The sequence below is a fragment of the Ranitomeya variabilis genome, chromosome 1 (genome assembly GCF_051348905.1).
Source record: "Ranitomeya variabilis isolate aRanVar5 chromosome 1, aRanVar5.hap1, whole genome shotgun sequence".
Lineage (NCBI taxonomy): Eukaryota > Metazoa > Chordata > Amphibia > Anura > Dendrobatidae > Ranitomeya > Ranitomeya variabilis.
In genome coordinates this window covers 1,011,508,222-1,011,520,361 of record NC_135232.1, presented here as the reverse complement: position 1 = coordinate 1,011,520,361, position 12,140 = coordinate 1,011,508,222, and the positions used below count along the sequence as shown (strand labels likewise).

The following is a 12,140-nucleotide window of genomic DNA, read 5'->3' as shown; positions in this document are numbered from 1 at the left end:
ATACATGTAATGTGGGGTTACACCATATACCATGGCGCAGTCGGCTCTGGTTACATACATGTAATGTGGGGTTACACCATATACCATGGTGCAGGCAGCGCCGGTCACATACATGTAGTGTGGGGTTACACCATATACCATGGCGCAGGCAGCTTAGTCCTCCCCTGCCAGTGAGCTCAGCAGGGCACCCGCACCATGCACTATGCCCGACCCGCACACTTGGCAGAACAGCTGTTCATCGTTGGTCCTGAGACGTCTTTCCCTAATTCCAGCCCCTGGAACTGACAAGAGGGAGGAGATGAGGAGGAGACACTTCCAATGAGGGGATGAGGGGGAGGACTAGTGAGCGCAGCCTCCTCCTCACACTGCCTCAGACCTGCCATCCCTGTGTGCTTCTCATTATCACCCCCTGCTCATGCCGACCACTGCTGTCTCCTGATGCCAGGCAGCACTGCCCCCCACACACGTGTGCCCCCCGCTCTGCGCCCGTCCCCATGCTGGCACTACACCCTGCAGCAGCACTAGATTGCCGCGGGCTCCTCGGATGTGCCATCTCCTGAGACCACTTTCTCCTGCTCCTTGGCCACCTTTGCTGGGAAGAGGCTGATGCTGGGGGACTTGCTGCACTGAGTGAGGGGATTACTGGCGCTCTCTGTGCCCTGACCCACAGCCAGGATCTGAGCCTCAGTCCGGACTGGAAAATGCACTTGCTGGAAGTCGCGCTACTCTTCCTATACACAGTGCTGATTCAGGGGGACGTCGCGTATGAGTCGGGACAGGGCTATTACGACGATCCGGAATTTGGCGACTTCAAGGTAAGAAATGGCTGGGGAGACTGTGTGCAGTGCGGTGGCAAAGCTGGGTGCCAGCTGTGCCACCCCAGGGCACCGGGACGCCGCTGACAGCACAATGGCACTTACTGACAGGGCACCAGATGCAGCTGTGCCACCCCAGGGCACCCACACCCAGCTGACAGCGTAGTGGCACCTACTGACGGCACCAGATGCAGCTGTGCCCCCAGGACACCCAGACCCAGTTTACAGCACAGTGGCACTTACTGACAGGGCACCAGACCCAGCTGACAGCACAGTGGCACTTACTGACAGGGCACCAGACCCAGCTGACAGCACAGTGGCACTTACTGACAGAGCACCAGATACAGCTGTGCCCCCCAGGGCACCCAGACCCAGCTGACAGCACAGTGGCACTTACTGACAGGGCACCAGACCCAGCTGACAGCACAGTGGCACTTACTGACAGGGCACCAGACCCAGCTGACAGCACAGTGGCACTTACTGACAGAGCACCAGATACAGCTGTGCCCCCCAGGGCACCCAGACCCAGCTGACAGCACAGTGGCACTTACTGACAGGGCACCAGACCCAGCTGACAGCACAGTGGCACTTACTGACAGGGCACCCAGACCCAGCTGACAGCACAGTGGCACTTACTGACAGGGCACCCAGACCCAGCTGACAGCAAAGTGGCACTTACTGACAGGGCACCCAGACCCAGCTGACAGCACAGTGGCACTTACTGACAGGGCACCCAGACCCAGCTGACAGCACAGTGGCACTTACTGACAGGGCACCCAGACCCAGCTGAAAGCACAGTGGCACTTACTGACAGGGCACCCAGACCCAGCTGAAAGCACAGTGGCACTTACTGACAGGGCACCCAGACCCAGCTGAAAGCACAGTGGCACTTACTGACGGCACCCAGACCCAGCTGACAGCACAGTGGCACTTACTGACAGGGCACCAGACCCAGCTGACAGCACAGTGGCACTTACTGACAGAGCACCAGATACAGCTGTGCCCCCCAGGGCACCCAGACCCAGCTGACAGCACAATGGCACTTACTGACAGGGCACCCAGACCCAGCTGACAGCACAGTGGCACTTACTGACAGGGCACCCAGACCCAGCTGACAGCACAGTGGCACTTACTGACAGGGCACCCAGACCCAGCTGAAAGCACAGTGGCACTCACTGACAGGGCACCAGATTCAGCTGTACCCCCCAGGACACCCAGACCCAGTTGACAGCACAGTGGCACTTACTGACAGGGCACCAGATGCAGCTGTGCCACCCAGGGCACCCAGACCCAGCTGACAGCACAGTGGCACTCACTGACAGGGCACCAGATGCAGCTGTGCCCCCCAGGACACCCAGACCCAGTTGACAGCACAGTGGCACTTACTGACAGGGCACCAGATGCAGCTGTGCCACCCAGGGCACCCAGACCCAGCTGACAGCACAGTGGCACTTACTGACAGGGCACCAGACGCAGCTGACAGCACAGTGGCACTTACTGACAGGGCACCTAGACCCAGCTGACAGCACAGTGGCACTTACTGACAGGGCACCAGATACAGCTGTGCCCCTCAGGGCACCCAGACCCAGCTGACAGCACAGTGGCACTTACTGACAGGGCACCCAGACCCAGCTGACAGCACAGTGGCACTCACTCACAGGGCACCAGATTCAGCTGTACCATCCTAGGGCACCCAGACCCAGCTGACAGCACAGTGGCACTTACTGACAGGGCACGAGATGCAGCCGTGCCACCCAGGGCACCCAGACCCAGCTGACAGCACAGTGCAGTGGCACTTACTAACATGGCACCAGATGCAGCTGTGCCACCCAGGATACCCAGACCTAGCTGACACCACAGTGGCACTTACTAAAAGGGCATCAGATGCAGCGGTACCACCCAGGGCACCCAGACCCAGCTGACAGCACAGTGGCACTCACTCACATGGTACCAGATGCAGCTTTGCCACCCCAGGGCACCCAGACACAGCTAAAAGCACAGTGGCACTCACCGACAGGGCACCAGATGCAGCTGTGCCACCCCAGGAGAACCAGACCTAGCTGACAGCACAGTACAGTGGCACTTACTGACAGGGCACAAGATACAGCTGTGCCACCCCAGGACACCCAGACCCAGCTGTCAGCACAGTGGCACTTACTGACAGGGCCCCGGGTGCAGCTGTGCCACCCCAGGGCACCCAGACCCAGCTGACAGCACAGTGGCAGTCACTGACATGGCACCAGATGCAGCTTTGCCACCCCAGGGCACCCAGACCCAGCTAACAGCACAGTGGCACTCACTGACAGGGCACCAGATGCAGCTGTGCCACCCCAGGAGAACCAGACCCAGCTAACAGCACAGTGGCACTCACTGACAGGGCACCAGATGCAGCTGTGCCACCCCAGGAGACTGAGACCCAGCTGACAGAACAGTGGCACTCACTGACAGGGCACCAGATGCAGCTGTGCCACCCAGGGCACCCAGACCCAGCTGACAGCACAGTGACACTTACTGACAGGGCACCAGACGCAGCTGACAGCACAGTGACACTTACTGACAGGGCACCAGACGCAGCTGACAGCACAGTGGCACTTACTGACAGGGCACCAGATACAGCTGTGCCCCCCCCAGGGCACCCAGATGACAGCACAGTGGCACTTACTGACAGGGCACGAGACGCAGCTGACAGCACAGTGGCACTCACTGACAGGGCACCAGAAACAGCTGTACCATCCTAGGGCACCTAGACCCAGCTGACAGCACAGTGGCACTTACTGACAGGGCACCAGATACAGCTGTGCCCCCCCCAGGGCACCCAGACCCAGCTGACAGCACAGTGGCACTCACTGACAGGGCACCAGAAACAGCTGTACCATCCTAGGGTACCCAGACCCAGCTGACAGCACATTGGCACTTACTGACAGGGCACCAGATGGTGCAGGAGGAGCTGAGGTCGGTGTTTGCAGATCAGCGGAGTCTCAGGGCAGAATATTTGGATTTTTTCTGGATTCAAAGACATTGCAAAAGAAAAGAAGCTCAGAAACTGCACTTTGGCCTGATGCCATGAGCTGAGCAGATATTAGTTGTTTGTTGCTTGTTGATGTAGCGTTTGTTTATTTGTTTGTTTCGTTGTTGCTTTTTATCAGTAAATCATCTGCGTGTCCACTAATGGCTTCACACAAGCGTTCATCATTCTGGTTTATATGAACCAAAAAACATAAGTTTCGCAAAAGTGCCTCCTTATTATGCTAGATACAAATGGCTGCACCCGGAGCCCGTTCACTACAAGGGGCCTCTATTTGGCTGTCACCCTGCAGGACGTCATTTTAACAGGAAAAAGTTTAGCATTTTCTTCCTGAATAAATATGTTTATTGCAAACAAAGCACAAAGAAAAGTACAGCAGCAAGGCTTAACAAAAGGCAAAAACAGAATAAAAAAGTCAGAGGAGATGGAAGAACGGTGTGAGCTGTATGGGTCATTGGTGACCATGACACTGGTGGAGGTGTTTGGGCCTTGCTCATGTGGGGCACATTTGGTAGTTCACGGTTTATTGATAGTAGCCTTCATTTGTACTGTGTAGTAAATGGAGCAGAATGACGTTTAATAACTTGGAGAGATTCACTAATCTCTGTAGTAAATGGCTATTTTACCGGGGAGTGTAGAATACAGAATTTTAAAAAATCACAATTAAGATTTTTAATTAAATCGGTGCATTTTTTGTGTATGAGAAAACTCACTGACGTCTGAATGAGGCCTTATAGTATTTTATTAAAGTGTCATTCTCATAGCAGATGCATCATTTTAGTCCAATGAGTTTTTGAAGAAAAAAAAAATAATAATAATAATAATAATAATAATTCTCCATTGTGTTGTTTCATTGTTTATTTACAGCGTTAGTGCATGTGCACACGGGACGTACAATATATACAGCAGGTTTTCCATCCCAGTTTCTGAGTCTGAATGTTATAGCTGCAGCATTGAGGATGAGATGCCATGAAATTCATAACATAAATGGATGAGATCTGCAGATTTGAAATACTAAAAAAGTCAATTTATGCTGCAGATTTTACCCTTTGTAACGTAAATGGTGGAAATATATGTGAAATCAGCTGCATTTTCTTCCCCCCTGAATCCACAGAGGGTATTTCTTACTGACCGGTGCCTTCCATGTTGGCATGGCGTTCAGGAGTGTACTGTACTTTGGATTGCCTTGTGTGTGTAAGTATGCCCCTGTGGGATAAGGGAATTCGATTTGGGGTCCCACAAGGGACAGGGACTGATGTGAGCGATGACAATCTCCATACATCCTAGCTGGGTCCAAAGGCCATTCTGTCAGGGCATCAGTGGGGGTCCGAGCTCGGGGAACCTCAGCTATATCATTTTCTGACATTCCATGAGCGGTGAACTAGCAGCACAGTGCACCCATTTGTCCACACACAGGTTAACAGGCATTTTATGACATGCTAAGAATTCCTCCCAGTATAGCAGCACGTGTTTTCACTCACTTCAGCCTTTCAGACACAATTTGTTTCCATAATATGAAAAGCTTTTATGTTTTTATGAACAGCTCAGTAAATGGAGTAGGACTGCTTGCCCGATCCTCCAATGTGCCTTGGTGGGGTGGGGTGTACATGATATTATGGAGGTTTAGCTCCCAGACCAGGGGGCACAGAGTTAGGATTTCCTAATGCTAAGTAAACGTAGACATCAGGAGATAACATTATTTATTCTGCAGATGGGAGCTGCAAAGGTGTAGAGTCAGAGCTGACATTCACCCTATAAGGTCTGACATGGTTTTTTTTTTTTGGATTTCTATTTTTCTTTATGTTTTCCATATTATTTGCACAGTGTTCATTCATTTAGTTGTGCATTTTGTGGACAGATGGATTTGTGTTGCCATAAGGTTGTTCCATTTTTTGTAGAACTGTTGTAGATTCCTTTACATTGTTGTATCGTAAACAGACTGATGATTTCTTTGTGACAGTAAGCAGTGGCTCTCGCGGTGTTGATGGCACATGTGGCAGGTCGTGCTGTGGTTTCCCAATGTTTGTGCAGTTTAGGATGTAGAACATTGTATATGGCATTCCTGGTGTTTATCTGTGATACGTGAGGAAACATAGTTATCAAACAGTGGATTAAAGAATTCACAGGAAATCCCAACGTGAAGAATATTCTTTCACCGCCTGTTTACAAACAGATTACTCCATTCTCCCATTGCAAACATTGCGTGTCTGAGTAAGTAGCTAGCAGCACATTGTAGTGACAGTGCGTAGGAGCGGCCTCTGGACCTGTCAGACCGCACCAGCTGCTTGTACCATACACCGGCTAGGAATCACCGGGACCGGGATTACAGTGCTTAGGATACAGCACCACAAAGCTGAAGGAATAATCCAAGGCTTCACGTCTTTAGTAACGCTTACACTACTCTTCCAAAAAAAGCATTTTGACATTTGCAAGTTTTTTTTTTTTTCATTTTGGATTTTTGGCAGCTTTTTCCATCCCTAATCTCCCAACGCTGTGGGTTTGTGTGTCACTTGGCATTTTTAAGATTTCAGACGATTATTGCCTCAAGTTAATCATTGACTTTCAAAAACAAAACTACTTTAATATCTTTTTTTAGAAGAATCTAAATTCCATTTTCCTACCACTCTCACATCCTTATACTGCTGACACTTCACTCTCCGCTGCACAGGCATGAAGTCTATCCCAGTCCCTATCTGTAATAGTCAACTTAATTCGGATGGCTTCACATTACTGGGAGTGCCAGTTGGGTTCCAGCTCTGAATTGTCTCCTTTTTTTGTATTCCTTGGAGAGTAAAGCTAATTAAGACGTTGAAAAAGTCATCCAACTGCAGTAAAGTAGTTGGGCAGAAAGGAATGCCGAACACCATTAAGGAATAGTTGCAGACAAAAGTCAGATCCGTGTCTTGCAGCGTATGGAACCTGCTCTCTTCCCAGGCAGAGCAAAATTGTGGCAAAAGATCAGCGTCAACATTTTAGACATTCAGACAGAACAGGTACATGACCCACGGACATCAGTGTTCTTCATGGATAGCACATTATATTCTGTTGGGCTCTTCACATGTCAGTGTACCCAAAAATCATAGGGACTCGTCTGTTTTCCATTCCAAAGAAAATGACTCATACAAGTCTATGATTCCGGGGAAATGATGGACCGCACATGATAGTATGACAATATTCTTTTTATTTGGGAGGATTATTTAACAATTTCTGGGAAGGGGATTATAGTTATAGTCAATAAGGTGAGTAATAAAACATAACAGAGTGATCTAAAACTTCTATTCTTCTGTTCTATTAAACAATGAAGTAAGAAGATATACAGGTCCTTCTCAAAAAATTAGCATATAGTGTTAAATTTCATTATTTACCATAATGTAATGATTACAATTAAACTTTCATATATTATAGATTCATTATCCACCAACTGAAATTTGTCAGGTCTTTTATTGTTTTAATACTGATGATTTTGGCCTACAACTCCTGATAACCCAAAAAACCTGTCTCAATAAATTAGCATATCAAGAAAAGGTTCTCTAAATGACCTATTACCCTAATCTTCTGAATCAACTAATTAACTCTAAACACATGCAAAAGATACCTGAGGCTTTTAAAAGCTCCCTGCCTGGTTCATTACTCAAAACCCCCATCATGGGTAAGACTAGCGACCTGACAGATGTCAAGAAGGCCATCATTGACACCCTCAAGCAAGAGGGTAAGACCCAGAAAGAAATTTCTCAACAAATAGGCTGTTCCCAGAGTGCTGTATCAAGGCACCTCAATGGTAAGTCTGTTGGAAGGAAACAATGTGGCAGAAAACGCTGTACAACGAGAAGAGGTGACCGGACCCTGAGGAAGATTGTGGAGAAGGACCGATTCCAGACCTTGGGGAACCTGAGGAAGCAGTGGACTGAGTCTGGTGTGGAAACATCCAGAGCCACCGTGCACAGGCGTGTGCAGGAAATGGGCTACAGGTGCCGCATTCCCCAGGTAAAGCCACTTTTGAACCATAAACAGCGGCAGAAGCGCCTGACCTGGGCTACAGAGAAGCAGCACTGGACTGTTGCTAAGTGGTCCCAAGTACTTTTTTCTGATGAAAGCAAATTTTGCATGTCATTCGGAAATCAAGGTGCCAGAGTCTGGAGGAAGACTGGGGAGAAGGAAATGCCAAAATGCCTGAAGTCCAGTGTCAAGTACCCACAGTCAGTGATGGTGTGGGGTGCCATGTCAGCTGCTGGTGTTGGTCCACTGTGTTTCATCAAGGGCAGGGTCAATGCAGCTAGCTATCAGGAGATTTTGGAGCACTTCATGCTTCCATCGGCTGAAATGCTTTATGGAGATGAAGATTTCATTTTCCAGCACGACCTGGCACCTGCTCACAGTGCCAAAACCACTGGTAAATGGTTTACTGACCATGGTATTACTGTGCTCAATTGGCCTGCCAACTCTCCTGACCTGAACCCCATAGAGAGAATCTGTGGGATATTGTGAAGAGAAAGTTGAGAGACGCAAGACCCAACACTCTGGATGAGCTTAAGGCCGCTATTGAAGCATCCTGGGCCTCCATAACATCTCAGCAGTGTCACAGGCTGATTGCCTCCATGCCACGCCGCATTGAAGCAGTCATTTCTGCCAAAGGATTCCCGACCAAGTATTGAGTGCATAACTGAACATTATTATTTGATGGTTTTTTTGTTTGGTATTAAAAAACACTTTTATTTGATTGGTCGGGTGAAATATGCTAATTTATTGAGACAGGTTTTTTGGGTTATCAGGAGTTGTATGCCAAAATCATCAGTATTAAAACAATAAAAGACCTGACAAATTTCAGTTGGTGGATAAAGAATCTATAATATATGAAAGTTTAATTGTAATCATTACATTACGGTAAATAATGAAATTTAACACTATATGCTAATTTTTTGAGAAGGACCTGTATTCAAATGATAGTATCAATGCACAGTCCATGTGCCGTCAGTGAGTAACATTGTAGTGGATAGGAAAAGCTTTCAGGGTTTGTTTTTCGATCAGTAAAAAAATTACTGATGGGGAAAAAAGTAACACAATGATCAATCATTGATGACTAGAGATGACAGAACCCAAACTGTAAAATGGGTTCTAAACTCCGAACATGGACTTCACCTGGAAGTCCGGAAAGAGAGAGATTTTCCTCCATGAGGTTCAGGCTCAGGTACAGTTCTGGTACCCAAACTACACAGTGGAGGGTACTAGAACCAGAACGTCCACAGGTCCGTTCATCTCTACTGATCCAAATCACTGCAGGATCACGGGCCGTGTTTTTACGTGTGAGAAAAATGTCAGACGTGTGACTAAGGCCTTGATTGTAGCTTTATCGGTGTTTTATTTCTCTGATATACATAATAAACACAAATCAGAACGTTGAGAAGTCGCTAGGTCTACTTGTGTCTAGGTTCGCATAGTCACAATGACACAGTGATATTTAATTGCTCTATTAAATTATTTCGCTCCAGATATGTTCATTGTAAGCATTTTTATTTCTTTCCATAATATACCCTATAGTAAATGATTCATAGTTTTTACCATGTTTGTTGTAAATACTGATAATAATTACCAAATCTTATCCTTTAAATGTTATTTCCCCATCAGCAATCAAACCCAATCCTACCTGCTAGCAGAATGGAAGGGAAAAAAGATGGCAGATATTTAATGTGACATGTCGCAAAGGAATACATTATATTGATACCGTATGATGTGCTGTCTCGTGCACTTGCTGTGGATTGAGGTCCTTCCCACATATTGGCATTACACACAGTGTAGAGGAGGGAAGCAGCAAGTGTCGCAGGCAAAAGTACGAAATATGTGGCTAATTAATGGTCAGTGTGTAATTATAAGGCGGCCACAAAGGGGGCTAAGAAAGCGCAATACTTTGCTAATAATCATGTATGAAAGGTAAACAGATGGACACAATGTTTAGCTATTAAAGGGACCGCTAGCTAAAACATTCATCGCTGATCTGCTGGTCGAGACCCCCACCATACGATAGAATGAAGGATCCGTACCATGCACAGTGGAATCCATTAGTAATCTATGGGACTGAAAAAAACACAATTTGTTGTGAAGCTTCTTCTGTCTTTTTTTTTTTAAAGTCCCAGAAAGATAGGAAAATCCCACAGCCCTATAGAGAAAATCATCTGTATGTGTCAGGCCTCATTCAGACATCAGTGATGGTTCTGGTACACAAATAACCAGTGGGATATTCATCAGTATTTTGGATCAGATTTTGCCGCTAGATTTTCAGAATTGATTTTTTATTATGAAAAAATAATTACATTACAAAGCTTCTCCCAGCCATTGTACACATGGATGAGAATGCGTCAGTCTTCACCGGCCCATACACTTATATGACTAATTATGATTACATGCCTGCTTTTTTCCCTACCACTTGGCCCACAAGAGACGATGATAAGTACATGTTCTATCCCTGCACTGCCCAGATCGAACACATGCATGAAAAACAGATGAATAAGGCATACAATTACTGCACCCGACTCTGGATCCATTTCTCAGCAATGCTGCTTTAATTTTATGGCAGGCACATATACCTACAGTGTAGGACACATATGACAATAAATTAGCCTTTTACAAGACGAGTAACAACCAGATCCTGCGGGCATATGCTTTTAGACCATAAAAAGACCAGATTTTTGCTACCCAATCTGAGAGCAGTGTTATGTAGGGGCAGAGACCCTGATTCCAGTGATATATCACTTATTGGGCTGCTGGCTGCAGTTTTGATCCAATCACATCTACTGCAGATCTACCAGTTCTCATGATGCTGAGCTCTGCATAACCCCGCCCATGCCACTGATTGGCTGCTTTCTCTGTACTGTGCATAGGCAGAAAGCTTCCAAACAGCAGTGGAGGAAGGGGTTATGCAGAAATCATGAGTAGTGAGAATTACATGGCAGCAGGTTTACTAGTCCTGTAGTGATAATCTGCACTGCAAATAAAACTTTGTCAAAATTACACCAAAGCAGACCAATAACTGACACATCATTGGAATCAGGGTCTGTATCAATATTATGCTGCCCTCAAATTAGGTGGCAAAAACCTGACCACACTTTCCCTTTCGTGACCATTAGTCATCCACCACTCTTTAGTCACTAGTGTATGGCCAGGTGTAGTTCAGGAGCCACTTACACTATCCCCCAAATAACAGGTTAATTTTTGTAGTAGCCAAGCAATAAGAAATTCCACTGACAGCAGATTTCTGTGCATTTTGGCTACCTGATTCCTCGGATTCTTCCAGCCCTGACTGTTTTTTCTCTTTCCTTTTACTCTTCCAAACATAATTGACTTGTGCAGTGAACCGCATCCTCTGTATATCCAAGAAATATTGCTTCAATCTTGTCATTTTAACTTCAAGTGTTTTCGGGAAGGATTTATTTGTTAGTTTTCCTTGTAGTTCTTGATGCTGTCAGTTGTCTTTGCCAACACTAAAGCTCTTACATCTTTTAATAGACACATCAAATGCCATCACTAAAACATATTCTTAAAGGGATATTCCAGGGAATAAAAACAGATTCTATACTGACAGAAGCACAATCTATGTAATATATAGCTAATAAAATGTCTGAATTATATTTCTGGCTCCTTCCCACTTAGCAGAGGATTGGTGGCTCTCTACTGTGATAAAGTTACTGGCAAAGTACTGGAGATATGTATCACTGATGATGTTAGCCTCAGTGATATGTACCGAGGAAAATTATCCAGCACACTAAGCGCTGAGAAGGGTTAATCGGCCTTGTTTAAGGGCTAGGTTTAGTGAACAGCTGTAGAGTGGGTGGGAGGCTGTTCACCATATCTCCACCTCAGGGTGGAGTCCAGAGGATAAATACACAGCCTTCTGGATCATTCAGTGTTCAGTGTCTTTGGAGACGAGATCTCCAGAGCTGTATTCATGTTAAAGAAAACTTTACCGTGTGCTTGTTTTTCTTTGTTTTTTTTTTCTTCTTCCTTTTATATGACGCTTTGAGTATCCCAGTGCATGCTGGGATACTGAAAAGGAGCATCATCAAGGGGCAGTGACCTTGCTTTCAGAGACTGTGCTAGTCCCTGCTCTGTCACTGTGTGATGTGCACAATGACACTGCGCTCTCTCACCAGCTCAGATTAGCAGTAACGAGCCTGCAACAGAGCACACTGTCAGTGCACGTTGTCAAAATACCCGGCGTGCAGAGACCAGCAAAAACTAGTAAAACAATTCAGAATTTTTAGTAGATGTATAATACAAATATTATTTAAAAAATATATTCCTTGAAACAC

The 12,140-nt window shown here is 46.6% G+C and overlaps 1 protein-coding gene across 1 annotated transcript in view; it reads left to right on the top strand.

Moving 5' to 3' along the window:
• Positions 1–326: 326 nt before the first annotated feature.
• VEGFC (vascular endothelial growth factor C) overlaps positions 327–12,140 on the top strand; it is a 224,443-nt gene continuing 212,629 nt past the window's right edge. Inside the window, exon 1 of the mRNA XM_077279540.1 lies at positions 327–815. Coding sequence (XP_077135655.1) covers positions 702–815 — 114 coding nt within the window. The 5' untranslated portion in view covers positions 327–701. The remainder of the gene's footprint in view (positions 816–12,140) is intronic.